Raw genomic sequence first — 18,073 nt, forward strand, 5'->3', positions numbered from 1 at the left:
CTGGTCCTTCAAGTGATATGGTCTTACAAGCGAAAGAAAAAAGAGGGTGAAATCTCAAGTTTAAATTCCATGTTTATCAGTCAATAATTAATATTTTTTTTTAAGGAAAAATTGCTCATGAATTAATAACAAGATTCGATTAACTTCATGTGAGGTCTTTATTCCTGTTGTAATAAAGATGGAAGGGAATATATATATATTACCTCATACTTCTGGAAGACTTGGAAATTCTAATGGTGTTTACGTGGATGATAAAGCACTTGACTTTATTTTTTATTTTTTTACTTTTAAATCTTTTTTATATATATTTTGTATAATATTTTTATGATCTTGGAGTCAAAAATTTTTAAATGAGATGGCAAATTATAAATACTTAATATTATATATTATATAGACATGTGTTTTATAAAAAAAATCAATTTGAAATTCATGTACTAACTCATATCAAGTAAAATTAATTTAAAAATATTTTTAAAATGAAAAAAATTATATTATAATTTTTTTTTTAATTTTTCATATTTTAAAATTACTTAATAATGACTTCATTATTAATTTCATAAAAGATATTCTTTTTCAATATATATCATAAATCTTTTATTCATCTATTTCTAAATTTTATAGGGACTAGTGAAATTATTGGTAACAATTCTTTGTTAATTTGTTGTTTTATACAAGTGGTTTAAATATAAATATTAATATATTTTTTGTTGTATTTCTAATTTTTTTAGTTGTTTAGTATTTTATTTTTAATTACTAGTACGTTAATTATCATTATTTTTTATATAAAATTCATAACAAAATACATATTAATTCATCAAAACTCATTTCAATTCATATTCATATGCATATAATATTATACATAAACATATTATTTTAACGGACACATAAATTATCATATTATTAAAAAAAAAACTAAAATTAAACAAAAAAATAAACAAAAAAAAATGAAATTCACTTAAAACATTAAATATAAAGTATAAAATATTAATTACTTAATCAATTAATAATTTAAAATTTTAAACAAAAATTATAAAAAAAAAGATGTAGGAAAAATAATTCAAAAAAAACTTATTATATTAAAATTTTAATATTAAAAATATTTTTAAAAAAAGATTAAGGGGCAATTGCCCCTTAATCCCCTCATTGTGGCTCTATCACTGGGTTTCATCAGATAAAATCATGTTTGAAATTAAGATAAAAATACCAAATTAAAAAGATATTGTACTAAAAAGAAAAAATTATATGGCTAACTTTAAATCCTCAATAATTTTTATTTTAGTATAAAAATTTATTTTATTTATTTTTTACTTCATAAATTGGAAGGAGGAAAGGAAAACTGGTCAAAAAGTTTTATTCATTAATAAAAATTTGATGATAATGCTTTTTGACCTTTGTTTTGTGTAAAAAAATAAAAGATTAGGTTATAGAGAGAATTTTAGTTCCTTTTGATTTTGTATCTTTTGATGAATTTATTAGGACATATTTTTTTATTAAATATATATATATATATATATATTAACCTTTTCATCTACAATTTTTTTTATAGAAAAAAATATTAAAAATTCTCGAGCCTTTTTTGCATAAAAAAATTGCTTCGTCCTCTATTTGTTTATGAAGTGTTGACCGTTTAAATTGTAACTTAGTGATCTCTCTGGAATTGCGAACTCTTAACATTTGTTTAATACATGTGATGGTAGAACTTGAAAAGAAAGCTGTGTGCCTAACATTGCTCCAGATGAAAGTCTGGAGCAGCCTATCCACATCCGTTCTTACAACCACCATTAACTACGAACAAAGAAAGGGTTGTGAGTGCGTGTGTGTGTATTTTTTTTTTTTTATATCAAGTCAAATCGGATGACTCGTGACGAAGGGCTACCCAACAAGCATTTAACTTCCGAGCACCGTCAATACTGTCAACAGAAACCGCTGCTCTGCTCCACCTCTGCTGCATCCGGCACAACGTATTAAATGTTGCTGGTTATGGACTCTGGAATCTGGACTTTGCCTTCACGACGAAGAAAAGTGGAAGTGGGCACACGTTTGCAAAACGGGGGCATGGTACTAAAGTATCCGAAGTTCCTATTTCAGTAGGGTCACCAAAGATATGGATCATATTTTCTCTACCTTTTTGCTTGTGTATCTTTGCCTGGGTGCACAAGGCGTTTGCTGATTATCTTCGAATAAAGGAAAGGCAGAGGGCTCTCTGTTTTTGTTTTTTGTTTTTAATGAAAAAAACCAAATCAGAGGCAGCCCCCTGCAGTCTATTTTGTGTGGCTAAAACTCGAGATTCAGAGGCAGCTGTGTGTTTGTAACCAGAGACAGGATTTAGTCTCCCAAAAGGGTAGTCATGCTCCTTCACTAATCACTCAAGTATTTGTCCAGCCTCTAGGTTTTGAACGCAAAACCTGGCCACTCATTTATCCGAGATTTCTCTCTTACTTATAGAAGCATTCTGATGAAGATACAAAAATCACGAGGAGTCTTCTGGAATGAGTTACTGCTAAAAATTCTTGTAATTCATGCACGGTGTGTTGCATGACCTTCAGTTTAAGATTGCACTAACTTTTTTTTAATAGATTTTTTAGGGGGTGCAAGACTCTTTTGGATTAAATGACTTCACAAAATCCCTAGAAGGTGTTGATAGAGAAATCTCCGATGATCAAGTCATTACTAGATATTTTTATATATTAAAAAATATTAATAAATTTTTATGAAGATGAAAAAAAGAAAAAAGAAAAAAGAAAAAAGAGGTTAAAAGTCAAGAACAAGAATGAGAGAATGTGTGTTTATGTCTCTAAATATAAGGTTTCTCCTTGTCCCTTTTTGTGTATTTTTATTTTGTTTTATATTATTTGATTTGAACTGCTTCATGCAATATAAAAGATATAAAAATTTAATTTTATATAAGTAAGATAATATTATTTTATTACTAGTATTATCACATCTAATTAATATAAACATGAACTGCTTATTTATATTTAATATGATTATGATTGGCATCATAATTATTATCCCATACTGAGCGTATGAGAGACTTAATATAAAATAACTTTTCAATTGTGCACTCAACTTCAAGATGCAGGATTCAATTTCCACCCTAAATCCAAGAGGAGCTAGGTTCAGCTTGTGACTGCACCTAAGAATAGTTAAGGACAGGAGTTCCATATCCCAATGTGGAGTTAAGTGTGATCGTGTCTTTAACCCAACAAGTGACTGGGTGTATATGCCTCATAATCAAATATAGAGTTGGACGAGATGCTTTCCTGGCTTAACATGGAGTTGGGGCGGACATATCTTGATTCAATCAAAGATTTAGGTGTAAACGCATTCCATGTCCAATGTGAGGTTGGACACGGATGTTTATAAAAAGTTGGGTACAGACGCATCCCTAGTTTAATATGAAATTGGGTGTGAACGTATATCTCTGTCCAACACAAGGTTAGGTATAAATATGCCCCCTACCTAACTTAACTTAAAGTTAGTTATAGTTATGTTCTAACTTAACATATCATCGAATAGCAAGAAAGATGTAATTTTATTTTGAATTATGACTTTCATATATTAGGTTACTGCTAAAAATTCTTGTAATTCATGACCTTCCGTTCAAGATTGCACTAACTTTTTTTTAATAGATTTTTTTAGAGGGTGCAAGACTTTTTTAGATTAAATGACTTCACAAAGTCTCAATGAAATGTTGATAGGAGAACCTCCCATGATCAAGTCAGTATTAAATATTTTTATACATTAAAAAATATTAATGAAAGTATTAGTGAGTTGAGAAAAAAAAAAGTTCAAAAATCAAGAAGAAGAATGAGAGAATGTGTGTTTATGTCTCTAAACATAAGGTTTTTTCTGTCCCTTTCTATATATTTTTATTTTCTTTTATATTATTTGATTTGAATTGCTTCATGCAATGTAAGAGGTGTAAAAATTTAATCTTATATGTATAAGATAATATTATTTTATTAATAGTACCATCACATCTAATTAATATAAATATGGACTGTTTGTTTGTATTTAATAGGATTATGGTTGGCATTATAATTATTACCCATACTCAGCATATAAAATGCTTAGTGTAGAATAACTTTTCAATTATACATTCAATCTCAGGAACGTAGGGTTCAACTCACACTCTAAACCCAAGAGGAGCTAGGTTTAGCTCGTGACTGTACCTAAAAATAGTCAACGACGAACATCTTATATCCCAATGTGGAGTTAAGTGTGATCGCGTCTTTAACCCAACAAGGGATTGGGTGCAGATGCCTCATAATCAAATATAGAGTTGGGCGGGATGCTTTCCTGGCCTAACATGGAGTTGGGGTGGACATATCTTGATCTAATCAAAGATTTGGGCGCAGACGCGTTCCTCACCCAATGTAGGGTTGAGGGCGGATGCTTATAAGGAGTTAGGTACAGACACATTCCTGGTCCAACATGGGATTGGATGTGGACGCATTAAGATCTAATAAGGAGTTGAGTGAACGCATACTTTTATCCAACACAAGGTTGGGTATGAATATGCCCCTACCCAGCTTAGAGTTGGATGCGGTTATATTCTAACTTAACATGATATCGGATATTAAAAAATAAAAAAAAATTATTTTGAATTATAGCTTTCATATATTGGCTTTTAAAAAGAATTGATTTATCAAAATAATGACCCATCACATTCCATCTCCATGAACCCCATCGGACCTCACTCCACACTGAAGACTTGAACATGAGATATTGTCACGAGTCATCCGACTTGTATACTTGCATCGTTGCAGAAGCTACTGATCTCGATAGATCCAAGAGAAGGGACATTGTGCTGTATTGGAACTTGACAGAGATGACACCTTTCTATTTTCGAACAGTGCTACCCTGATAGGCTGTTCCGTTTATGAATGCCCACTAGCGTATAGAGCGAGAACAAGAATTAATATAAGCTCAAGCCCAAATTTTGGCCCAAAAAGCTTAATCCAATCCAGCATTTTCATACCTAGCTTCTCTTTAACTTGAAACAATCACTTGCCTTTCTTCTTCCCCAGTCTTTCTAAATTCGAATCCCTTTTTCTTTCAATTCTTATTAAAATATATTTGTTTTTATGTTTAAAAAATGTTAAAAAAATTTGAGAATTTTTTATTTTTTTAATTCAAATTAATACATTTTATGTTTTTGTATTATTTTGATGTCATGATATAAAAAATCAATTTAAATTTCTTTTTTTTATTGAGTTTTTTTTTCATACGTTAAAGAAAAAATAAATTGATGAGAATTGTTTTATATTATACAAAAGTTAAGTGATGATGATTTTTTTATATTATACAAAAGTTAAGTGATGATAATCTTTTTTTCATTTGAGGTTAAGTTGAATTTTTTTATTAAAATATATTTGTTTTTGCGTTTCAAAAATACTTTTTAAAAAATTTGAATATTTTTTCATTATTTAAAATTAATATATTTTTTTCCTTTAAATTTTTTTTGGATACTACAACTGCAGGACCCGTCAATAGGACCCAGTACTTTAATTTTTTTTCTTCTCTTATATAATTTGTTTTTGTTATTGTAAGGAAAATAAATTGATGTGAATTTTTTTTTAATATTGTATAAAAATTGGGTAATAATAATTTTTTTTATTTGATTTTTAGTTGAATTTTTTTATTAAAGCATATTTATTTTTACGTTTAAAAAATGTTCAAACAAATTGAGATTTTTTTATTTTTTTCTTTAATTCAAATTAATTTTTTTATGTTTTTGTATTACTTTGATGTAATGATATAAAAATTTAATTTTATTTCTTTTTACTTATTGAATTTTGTTTTTATACGGTAAAGAGAAAATAAATTGATGACTATTTTTTTATATTATACAAAAGATAGGTGATGATATTTTTTTTTATTTGAGGTTGAGTTGAATTTTCTTATTAAAGTATGTTTGTTTTTACGTTTTAAAAATACTTTTCAAAAAATTTGAATTTTATTTTATTTTTTTATTTAAAAATAATATTTTTATTTTTTTCCTCTTGAGATTTTTCTGGGTACTACACCAACAGGACCATTACTTTAACTTTTTTTTTTTGCATGCGGTAATGAGAAAATAAATTGATGAGTTTTTTTTATATTATACAAAAGTTGGGTGATGATAATGTTTTTCATTTAAAGTTTGGTTGAATTTTCATTATTGTGTTTCAAAAATTCTTTTTAAAAAAATTGAATTTTTTTATTTTTTTTGATATGATGATATAAAAATAAATTTTAATTTCTTTTCTCTTATTTTTTTTCATAAGGTAAAAAGAATATAAATTAATAGGAGTTTTTTTATATGATACAAAAGTTGGATGAAGATAATTTTTTATTGTCTGAGGTTGGGTTGAATTTTTTTATTAAATCATATATTTTTTTTGTTTTAATTTTTATTTTATTTTTTTCTTTACTTTTAATTAATATTTTTATTTTTTTCCTCTTGATTTTTTTTTCTGTTCTCTTATGTAATTGTTTTTCATATGATAAAGATAAAATAAATTGATGGAATGTTTTATATTATGTAAAAGTAAGATAATGATAATTTTTTTTTATTTGAGCTTGCGTGCATTGGATTTTCCTACCCAGCTAAACACAACAATTTTAAATTTGACTTTTAGACCCAATACACTTAAATTTTTTTTTATAATTTTTATATTTTTTTAAAAAAAATTTGAAGACTCAACCCACCCCGCACAACCCGAGTTATGTAATTTATTGGATTACAAGCAAGGAATTGTTGGAGTGCTGAAAAGACACAAAAATTTCTGTAAACTTGATGATTCTTCTCCCCTAAGAACATATAATTTGAGACGGGGGATGAGAGAGAAGATTAGAAATCCTAGGTAAATTCATGAATTTCTTTAATCCAATTTAGCATGTTCACAAATTGAAGAGTTCTTGACATGCAGTGTTCCGCCGAGTGTTTTGTGCTTGTCTAACATTCGACGTTTCAGCTGACATGTTGCCATGCAATTTGGGGAATTCGGCAATTTGGGACTGATTTATCGATGGTAACTTTTTTTTCCTGGAAAAACACGTCATCAAGTCAAGTTAAAATATAAGGATACCAGTTATTTTTTCGGAACTCTAAGCAGTCGCCTGAAAGGCGAATAAATCACATCAAGTCAGCTTAATTCGGGTTATAGTATAGTTAGTGTCTTTAACACGTTGATGTCTGCACTAGCTGAGCATCGAGTGGACTGGGATTCCCAAGGTCTTCCTTTACCTATTCTCTCTCTCTCTCTCTCTGTTTTTTTTTTTTTTTTGTGGCTTCATCTCAAAGATGGTGCCTGCGCCTGGTATTGTATTTTTCATCTGCATCTCAAATCAAAGCTTCCATGTTTGCTGATATATAGCTTCATTTGAAATCCCTTACAAGTGGAGGACTGCATTTCGCTTAGCTAAAACTTTTTCCTATGAGCAACCTAGATGGTTTAGCATCACCACATGTCACAGAAGTTGGTCGTTAATTGGTATAGAATAGACAAAAAGGATCCAAGAACAACTAGTTAGGAACCCTTAATCGAGTTTAATTGCAGCTTCTTCAAAGATGGGCTGAATATTACTTTCGGGTGATGGAGAAAGTGTGAACCCAAATGTAAAATAGGGGAGTTGCAAAATTATATATAGATTTCATCATCATGGTGCAGTTTTATGTTTCAGAAAACTTCCACGAACCTGTGAACACCAAAGTTAGACTAGACATTGGAAAAGATGCTGCCAGCTCGATTGATTAAGCTATTCCTCCAAGGATTTCTTCTCTCCTTCGCTCACTCTAGAAAATTTATGACCAACTTTTCCCTTTCTTGATGTTTCTGATTGAACTGTTTCTTTAAGTTTCTCCAGTGCTGCGCATAAAAAGCAACAAAAAGCTCAGTGTTACTTGTACCAACATCTAAAGACATTCTATTTAGAAATCAGCATTTTCATGGTTTCCTCGTCCAGCAAGGATACAACCAGCATTTTAAACATGATGTCATCACAAAGATCTTATTCATCACATATCATCTTTACAGCCTCTTCCTTTCCAAAGGTAATGGTGAACAGAAATTGATGAAGAAACAAAGACCGAGCCCAAATCATTCATGACTGTCCAATATCTTTGCTACCAGGACAAGAAAAATGATATAGCAAAGTGGTTTAACATTATTATCTCAAAATTAATTGAATCTGTAGTCTAAATTCAAGACAAATTGCAACAATAAGTGAATCCTAAAGAAAAACAACAGTAATTTTTACTCACTCCTGAGCAAATCAAAGTACGTATCTGCCAAAGCAAGTACGAGTTTCTCCATAGGAAAGAAAAGCCAAGAAATTACCAGATAAATAGAAAGGGTGAAGTGACTTAACAGAGCTGGAAGGGATGGAGTAAATTGGACAAGAATCATTATCAGCTTTCTGTAACATTTTCTTGAAACGTTTTACCTGAAACAAATTAAATAGTAGATTATTTAACTATTTCAATCTGCTAAAAATATGTTAAGAATGATTCCAGTTGAGCCTCCAGGTTGCTGCAATTGAGCACTTGTAGGGCAACAATAACAAATACAGCAGATAGACAACCAATTTGTTTTGAGCAGACATGCAAAAAAATTGCACTGGCATGAATTAGATGGTCAGTACTGAATCAAATGAATACATTCAGCTTTCATCTGATGTCATGATGGCCATGGTTCATCCAGAATTTAATTCCCCCCTGGATATAAGTAATTTTTCTTATATTCCATATATTGTGAATCCAGCTTGTTAGATCATGCTAATGTTAGATACTTCCAACTTCTTAGTTTCAAACCAGTTTCAAGCAAAAAGCACAACTTAGAATAAATGTTTTGATATCAATAACCCAAAATAGAAATCACATCCCCCAAATAGTCTAAACAAGTATATAAAAATGGGTCAAAATCAAGCTGACGACATATTGATCTAGGATTCTGCTCTCTTATATGAGCTCAGGCAGTTGTGAATGGTGACCAACACTTCACAACAGCAACCTAAAACATCAAACCTTTATGTTCAACCATGGGTGATAACAATGTTCCCTCTACATGTGTGTGCCTACAACATTGAGCCTGAATGTTTAACCATGTATGTGAGTGTGTCAGCAACGAATTTGAACCAAAGTAATCTCATTGATGCATTACCACAAAACATGTCTTGAGAAGAAATTAAAAAGAATATATACCTCATGTGTACGCAACAATGTGATGCAACGCCCAGTCTGGCCAGCTCTTGCTGTTCGACCAGCTCGATGAACATATGTTTTTACATATGCAGGCATATCATAATTAATGATATTTCTCACTCCTTCAATATCCATTCCACGAGTCATTGCATCAGAGGAAACAAGTACTTGTATCTCCCCTTCTCGGAAGGCCTTCAGGGTCTTGCTGCAACATTTAATTTAATTTTGTTACGTTCATTTTTTATTAAATAAGTCAGATACAATCCATAAACCTTCTATTACAGTAAATTACAGCCTTCGGCTAGGCACTGTAGAAAGCATTTTGCAATTTTCAAAATCCCCATGATTCTTTGACATCATCTTAACAAATACAACAATTACAATGAAACCGCAACCCTAAACTAGTTGGGTTACAGATTCTTTTGCGCCATTCTGCTTAATCATAGTCCAAAACTGCCTCAATATCATGCAACATAAAATTTTGACGTCACTTCATTCACATTAGTTTACGCCCCCCTTCCTTTTTCCCCAATACTACTTGCTAATTTATTACTTCTCCAGACTGGGGCCTCTAGCATCCTATGTAGGGCTAAAGCATCTTAGGCGGTCTTCTCTCAAGGATGGATGTTGCACCTACTGCTTCCATAATCTTCACAAATGTGGTATTTAAATGATTTTCACCTAAAGTTTATTCAAAAATATTCCCTGAGAACAAAGACATCAAGCAACATGAAGGAAATGTTCTATTTTAAAAATTGAAGTTACAGTGGAATACAAGCAAGTCACAGGGGTTATATGTTTATGTTAAAAATACGACAAGGATTTCCATTCTAAGCTAGAAGCATCTTAGGAAAACTACGTTTTATCTCCCTTTCCCCATACTCCAAATGTCAATTGTAGATGCTTGATTTGCCCTCACTAATTTCATTTGGAGATGGTCTCATGTTAGGATCATGAATTAATTATGGGATAATTACATTCTCCTATAGTTTGATCGTTTTTTCTCTGTCTTCGTGTTTTGAAAAATTATACTTTACATCCCTAGTCAAACTAAAATTTCAAGTAGTGTGAAATGACACTACCCTCCTCATATATAATATATTGCAAACTAAAAGAAACGACAGAACACTCACTCTCACTCTTGAGTGCATCTTTTCTCTCTCTCCACAACATTCTCATGAAAAAACCCAATTTTCTGTGTCCATATCAGAGGTAAGAACCTACAAAAGAACCATAGTAAAACGATGGTTTTTAGGTTGATTTGAAGCTATGAATTCTGGGTTGTTTTTAGGGCTGGTTTTGGGCTGATCTTAGCTTGGATTTTAGGTGCTTTAGTGGGAGAAAAGAGAGGCATAATCAACTGTCTTTATATGAAGGAAGAGTTAATGAGTTGAGGTGATCCTAGAATAATTCAAAGGTGGCAAGTTGATTTAATTTTTGGAAAAGGGTTTTATGTTCTCTATCTTTAAACTCTAGGCAAGATCTCACATACTATGGGTGACAAATAGTATGAACCAAACCAGAACATGGTTGTCGGATCTAATGAAAAGCCCCTTATGGGCAAGATGAACACATGAAGAATTAGAAGGTACTGTGCTGACATGTTCCCCATTTTCTAGCGCAGGTGCAACAAACCTGGGGTTATATGGCATCATGGCAGGATTTTTACACAAGATAACAAAAACTTTCAGTTTTTGCTAGAAGGTTGAAAGAAAGATTAAGTGTTTTCATGAAGGTTGAGCAGCAGAAATGTTGTTATTTGGAGCAGTTACATCTTTGTTTAAAACAAGGTGCCCCTTTGGGCATGATAAATAGCAGAAATAGCTGAACAATTGAAGACAGGTTGTTGTCATGGGACTGTTATGGAATCTAGTTGTTCCAGGATTCCAGCAAGTATGGCGGAGATTGGTGGTGGCTAGGATTTTGTGCTTGGGAAAAAGAGCAAGAGTGGAGAGTGGCAATATTGTTGTTTTAGCATAGCATATGTTTTTTAATCATTAATTGAAATAAAATGGAACTTTGTAAATAATTCCAATTTTTTAGTTGATTTTTTTTTTTTCGCGGATATAAAGTGTTCTACAGCTTATAAATGTAAAATGTAATTTTTCAAAATATGAAGGCAAAGAAAACAAACAATCAAACTATAGGAGGTTCAATGTAATTATCCCATTCATTATATATCATTATAGTGATAACTAGTGACTTGATTAATCATGCTTTTTTTGGTTTTCTTGTATGGATTTGGATCATGTTTAAGGGGAGCCTTGAAGATGATCATAGCTCATATGGAACAATATCTCACGAAGCATCATCCTCAAATTTTGAGACTGTCCTCACCTCTTCCCCTAAGTATTTCCTCGGTCTCCAAAACACCATTTTAAGCCCTCATTCAAAGTCAAACCCAAATACAACTCCTCATCATTCAAAAGTCACCATAGACTTATTCCTGGCCACTAAATTTAGTCCCCAAGGCATTATTTGGTACACAACACTCTCACCAAACCCAACCAACAACTCCATACATAACCCCTCTACATCGTCAAGCAAATCTCATCCATGCAAGGATCTATTCATTTTTGCTGTAGTTAGGACAATTTTCTTGGATCTCAATAGTTATGAAAAGATGAATATTATAGCAACCCATCGATGTTGTTATTACAAATCCCATTTCCATCTCGTTAGATATGAACTAGTTCAAACTTAACTTTTTCATATCTCTATTATAGTTCCATTCTTGTGAATTTTTAAAGATATTTTCATGTAATATTAAAAATCTTTCCTTTAGCTACATTGAATAGATGGTCTTCTCATGATCATGGTAACTCCTACATGGTAGAAGAGATGATCATAAGAATGGTTTAAGGCATGGTCCAACTAATTTGCTATTTATTTTAGGTCGTCCATTGTCATATATGTAAAAGCCTTTTCACCAGTCCCACATATTCACAGAGACCACAATTCAACATATGTGTTCCACCTCTACCGAGTACCCAGTCAATAATGTAAATTCTTCATAATATTACCTTCTTACTGATTGACGCTGAAGACCTGAATACTCCTTGATCTTGACTTTCAAATCATCAAAAAAGTTCAGTAAGGTGCAAAGTCGATGAGTTGACTCCACAGATGATGTGAAAACAATACATTTCTCCCCTCCTAAATGTTGTAGAACCGCAACCAAGTAAAGAGGTTTCAGCTTGGACATGCAGATCTGTACAAAACATGTAGAAAGCTCATTTTAGTAGAGAAAACACGATTAATTTCTTAGGGAGAACTAAGCTCCCTTCGTCATCATGCTTCAAGAAAATGTAACTGCATGATTGGAGATCAAGTTACTATAATTAGTTTAATGAGCAGAATCCAAATTCAAAACATTTTGACTTTTGAGTCAACAACAATATAAATGTAAATTTAAACCCTATATGGAGAACTTCAAAAAGAAAACATTGGCCTACTATATATCTTATAAAAATATCATACTAGATCAGTCCAAAAATGAACATCATGTTCAAAAAACAATAAAATTTTAATTTTTTTCTTTAAATTCAAAATTTACTTCACCTAATTTATTTTTCTACAAATTGAACATAATCTTTCATTTGTCTCCAATTTGAAAATAAATTGTCATTTTTCCGCACATAATACTTATTTTAGGAAAGAGAGTATGAAAATAAGGAACTGAAGTTATGTTTTACCACATCTAAACTGCAAAGATTGACACAAAATCTCTAAATTTTCAAAGTTCTTCCCATTGCAATTCTAAGAACATTCTCGAAAATCAATACTCAACACTTCTACCCTTTACCCTGCCAAAAATGGACTCCCTCAAAATAACGTATAAATTAACTAGTATAATAGGAAAAGAGCAAATCTGCACCAAGATAACATTATTGTATTAAGCAAGTTGTACAAAGTAAAATCATACCAAAATCTGTTTAATGTATCTTTTCATATTCCCAATTGAAACTTTGATCAAACTGAGGTTGAATCAACAGCTATCAAAAGTTCAAAATTAAGCCATAAACCACAGTTACCAAGCACAAGCTGCCAATACAATAGTGATAGCGTACCAGTTTGTAGGATTCTAATTTTTCAGGGAGTTGGTAACGTCTTTGACCAGTTGTCAAGAATAAAGGATGATGCAGATCAAGTTGAGCAAGCTTGCTTGGATCTTGGGTTAATGTGGCAGATAAAACCATCTTTGCAAGCCTAGGGTAAGATTTACCCTTGAACCCCCTTTCGACTCCACTGCAAAATATTTCAAATAACAAGCACAACCAAGATTGAATGTATCAAAGGATATAATTTACTTATCTTTTCATACAATAGTAACATGGATAATCTTAAAGAAGTTGTATATTATCTCATAGGATGCAGGAAGTGCTCCATTAACCCCAACAATCACATTGAGCATCAATTCAAGCATCACAATAATTCACCTACTAGCAGCATGTGTGACTCCACAAGAGACTCTCTTGGCCAGAAATATATGCAGTGACATAATACTGATGTATGGGCTTATGCATGAAAATGACTTGTTGCTAAGACAAGAGGAAGCTCATGGTAGATTGGAGGGAGATAAACAAATATAGAACTCACCATCTCCTTATGGTTTTTAAGGAACCAGATGCACAAGGAAGAAAATTATTAACACCAGGCACGAGGCCTTCATCATAGGGGCGGGTCAATTTGAGCACAGTTGGAAGCCAAGATTGGTATGCTTCCCTGAGCAAGCGGTCTGTTTCATCAACAACCTAAAATAATAATTTGCTTTATAAGAATAACATTACCACATAAGAAATGACAGAAATGAAAATATGTTATGGCAACACCTTGTGGCCCGTGCATTCATAAAACCAAAATCTAAAATTTTTATTTGTTTCTTCCAAACATGATGTCCTAGAACCAATCATGTTGAAGAAACACAGAGAGGAAAACAAAAAGGTAAAGTAAAGTATCAATCACGACAGCTGTTGGCTATCGATGGGATGCAGTGATATTAAAAAAAAAAAAAAATAAGCCTATGATATGTTGGAATTACTAAAACTAATTTGGAGTTCTTCATCAAGATTTTTATTCTTATATACGATCACATTTAATTAATTAAACAGAAACTGAAAAATATATTAGCATGGAAAACCAGTAGCTAGCAGCTAGCCTGCATATTAGAATGGATTGTCAAGATGAAATTAAAGCAAATTCCTCTGAGAATCAATTTATAATAAAATTTAACCAAAGTAATAGCATTTCAAAAGAAAAGGTAACACTCATCTATTTGTTAAAAAAGGCAACAAGAATTCAGTCCCATATAAACTTCCACAGAGAACAAAGGAACTTGGTGTTAATAAACATGAAATAAATTAGAGTTTGAGAACTAAAATGTGGCAAATGTAAGTTGGAGATAGCACAATTCGATGCTTACAAGATAACAGAGGTGCTCGAGTGTAAATCCCTTAGTGGTAGCGATATGGTCCATGAGCCTTCCTGGGGTTGCCACCAATATATCCACTGAACTCTGCAATTCTTGAAAAACATCTTGGGGGTCATAACAAATCCCAGCCTCATGCTCGGGTTTCTTAATAAGTTCTGAAATTTCATCAGCAATTGAAGATTGGCCCACAGCCAAACCAACAGATAAGCCCATAGCAGGTGCTATGGCAGCAAAAACCTGTTTAACCTGCAAGGCTAAATCACGAGTGGGCAAAACAACCAATGCACGGAGACATTTGACAGCACGAGTCGAAAGCATTTGCACAATTGGCAAAGCATAGGCTAAAGTTTTGCCACTTCCTGTTGGTGAATTAATGCAAAGGTCTCTCTCAAAGGCACCTGGCCCTATAGTCTCTTGCCAAACCGCAATTTGAACTGGAAAAAGTGTCTTGAATCCCATATTCTGCAAAGCCATCTTCAACCTAAAATGATGAGCAAAGATTTTGATTTAAACAACATAATCTTGAAAAAACAATACTTGAATATATTAATACATATATATATATGGAGGGAGAGAGAGACACCTGGGGTCAAGGCAAGGGAGGATATCAAGCGGGTACTCTTCAAATTTGCTTACATCAACCGGGCTTCTCATCCATGGCAACACTGGCACATTCTTCTTCTGTTTTGCTATTGTTGATTCCTCCATTCTCTCTCTTTCCCTGTTTCCACTATATAACTAAGCCTTAGTCAAGTCAAGCATAACAGCTGAGAGAGAGAGAGAGTTGCTGGGTACTGTGGGGGTGGCAATAGATAGGATCGGGAGCGGGGATATTGTTTCACTTGACACCGCCCCAAAACATCAAAATCCACCACCATCCTTCAGCCTGGTCGGATTAGGTCCAATGGACCTTTTCCACTGGGCTGGTACCCAAACCCAATCTGGTTTTTTTAAAAGAAAAAATCTAAGCTTAATAGTTAGTTTTTTATGCTTGATGAGCAAATTTCTATGTATTCTAGTTTTTAAATTTCAAACATGTTTGGTTCTGAATTCCAGAGGCTTGGCATAAAAAAAGTTACACTACAATTGGCATTTTCGCTCTTTTGGTAAAGCATAGCAATAAGCATTTTTTTAATGTACAGGTTAAGGAGTTTTTTTTTAAAAAAAAAATCAGACTTTCCAAAGCAGAGACCTGTTTTTCTTAATCATAGATGATAGGATAACAGTTTGTCATGGAGTCCAATTTTTAGAACAATTGTTAATCTCTGTGCAGGTATGCTTTTATCTCTCTTAGTAATACAACACAAAATAACAACACATCAAATATAAAACTGCCTGAGAGTGCTTCATCACATGAAATATCCATTATCTTCTAATCACAACTAGTGACCCACCAAGAAACCTAAAAAAATAAAACTTTGACCTGATAAGTCATGATACAATCACAGTCTTAGTCAAATCAAGTAAAACAATTGAGAGAGAGATGTTGGGTACCATGGGGATGACAATAGATTAGGTTGGGAGCGGATATTGTTCCACTTGCCACTACCCCAAAACATCGGAATCTACCACCATCCTCCAACATAGTCGGATTAGTTCAGGTGAAGGACTTTTTCCATCGAGCAGGTACCCATACCGAATCTGATTTTTTTAATAGATTTTTAAAAGACAAAATATAACCTTAATAGTTAGTTTTTTATGCTTGATGACTGCAAAAATCATTTTTAGAATAAACAGTTAACAATTTTGTCCATCCATTATACATAGTTCAAACTTTGTTTGTTTTAGGCTTGATGATTGTTAGGTAATGACATTCTATGGATATAATTGTATTGTAAGAGATTTTTAATTTAAAATATATATGAATTTTAATTTGAACTATGTATTTTAAGGTGTTTTTTGTATTGTTTATTTAACTTCTGTATTGATTGTATTATACTGTTATTTTCGACATGGCTGAAATTGTCTATATAATTAGTTAAAAAATTTACATTTAACAAAAAAATGTTTTTGAGAACCTTGATGTAATGTAAATATGTAATGTGTGTCAAAAGGTTAAACACCTTACGCCCTCCCCAGCTTGCTTGGAAAAACAACTCACCAGTTGATGCCAAAGAGACCAAAGCCGCCCCTCTCTCTCTAAAACATCTCCACTTTTCTCCCTCCACCACTCTCCAGGAGCCTATACACCAACTTCAGGTACTACCTCTTTGTACCCTTGAATATGTTTTACTTCTGGTGTTTTTTTACTGGGTTTCAGCTGTTTTTCTGTTTCTGCTTTTTTTTTTGTTGTAATCACCCTTTGTTTCTTATTTTGGTACTGTTTTGCTTTCATCTTTCCATTGTGGAAAATTGATGTGTTTTATTGATTTTTTTTGTGCTCGTCAATGAAATATTCAATTTTTGTGGAGTAAAGTTCTGTTCTTTTTGTGAGAAAAGCACCTTTGAATGTCTCATAGAATGCATTTTGATGATTAATTGTATGAATGTGGATTCTCTGTCAATCTATGATATGAAAGTTAGTGGTTTCATTGCTCTTACTATTGTTTTTGACTTTTTCTTTGTATGTATTTGAAATGATTTTCTGTCTGTTTTTTGACTTTTTCTTTCTTCTGATATAACACAATGGGAAATAGCAGTTCTAAAGCATAGACATTTCCAATCCCATTAAAATCCCATACTTCTTACATGGATTAATGCTTAGCACATGATATGATAAGGAAAATTGCAGGCTCCTAACTACTGTTGCTCCTTTTTTTCTATGCTTAACACAGAGGCAACTCTTTGTTTCAAGAAAAACAGAAAACCAAAACCATTGGATTCTACACGCATAAGGTGCAGACCTCTCCAGATTTTTTTTTTTTAAAAAAAAAGGGCTGCGCATGCAGCTGCAAAGAAACGACATAGATGAATAAAACATAAAACCTATATTTTTTTAAAAAATAAATTCCAGCACAGAACAACGGTGACAGGAGCGTCATTAACCCATTGCAATATAAGGCTTTCGAAATGGACAATCTTTCTAATGTTCATCTAGCAAGTGTAGATTTTATGAAAAAAAGGATCGAACTCTTACCAGGGTGATGTAGGCTAAAGTCCTGGGAAGAACAATTCAAAGACAGCAATAACCCTCCAAATCCTTACAGCAACTGAACCTGGAAAAGCACCACAGAACCGAGGTTATTCAACCATGGAAAACCAGTTCAAGACAAAAGATATCGAAAAACAAATCAAATGCCAATCAAAAGGCAAGCTAAAACTGCAGGCATAGCAAGCAGCAACATTGAGCTATATATAAAAAAAAAGGAGCAGAGCAGCATCCACGTAACTGCAAAAACTGAAAAGCCCATTGATGAAATTAACATCAGAGAAGGACCACAACCAGACCTAAAACCAAGTTCCAGAACATAAAGCATTGCAGCAAAGCAATAAGATGAGACAAGCATGGGCTG

At 32.4% G+C, this 18,073-nt stretch overlaps 1 protein-coding gene across 5 annotated transcripts; it reads right to left on the reverse strand.

Annotated features, from left to right (window-relative positions):
* Positions 1-7,330: 7,330 nt before the first annotated feature.
* On the reverse strand, positions 7,331-17,776 carry RH1 (RNA helicase 1). Of its 5 annotated transcripts, none has more exons than XM_011039177.1 (10): positions 17,698-17,775; positions 16,116-16,262; positions 15,205-15,342; positions 14,613-15,102; positions 13,790-13,944; positions 13,261-13,438; positions 12,214-12,401; positions 9,191-9,395; positions 8,328-8,433; positions 7,331-7,856 (listed from the first exon to the last, which is right to left on the reverse strand). In XM_011039177.1, the coding sequence occupies exons 2-10, from the start codon at positions 16,178-16,180 to the stop codon at positions 7,747-7,749; spliced, it is 1,635 nt and encodes a 544-aa protein (XP_011037479.1). In that variant the 5' UTR covers positions 16,181-16,262; positions 17,698-17,775; the 3' UTR covers positions 7,331-7,746. The 5 variants fall into 5 exon arrangements, with proteins under 5 accessions (XP_011037479.1, XP_011037484.1, XP_011037481.1 ...); XM_011039182.1 differs by lacking the exon at positions 16,116-16,262 and adding an exon at positions 15,814-15,821 and having other exon boundaries at positions 15,205-15,336; positions 17,692-17,768; XM_011039179.1 differs by lacking the exon at positions 16,116-16,262 and having other exon boundaries at positions 15,205-15,351; positions 17,698-17,776.
* Positions 17,777-18,073: the final 297 nt, after the last annotated feature.

The sequence above is a fragment of the Populus euphratica genome, unplaced genomic scaffold (genome assembly GCF_000495115.2).
Source record: "Populus euphratica unplaced genomic scaffold, PopEup_1.0 scaffold91.1, whole genome shotgun sequence".
Classification (NCBI taxonomy): Eukaryota; Viridiplantae; Streptophyta; class Magnoliopsida; order Malpighiales; family Salicaceae; genus Populus; species Populus euphratica.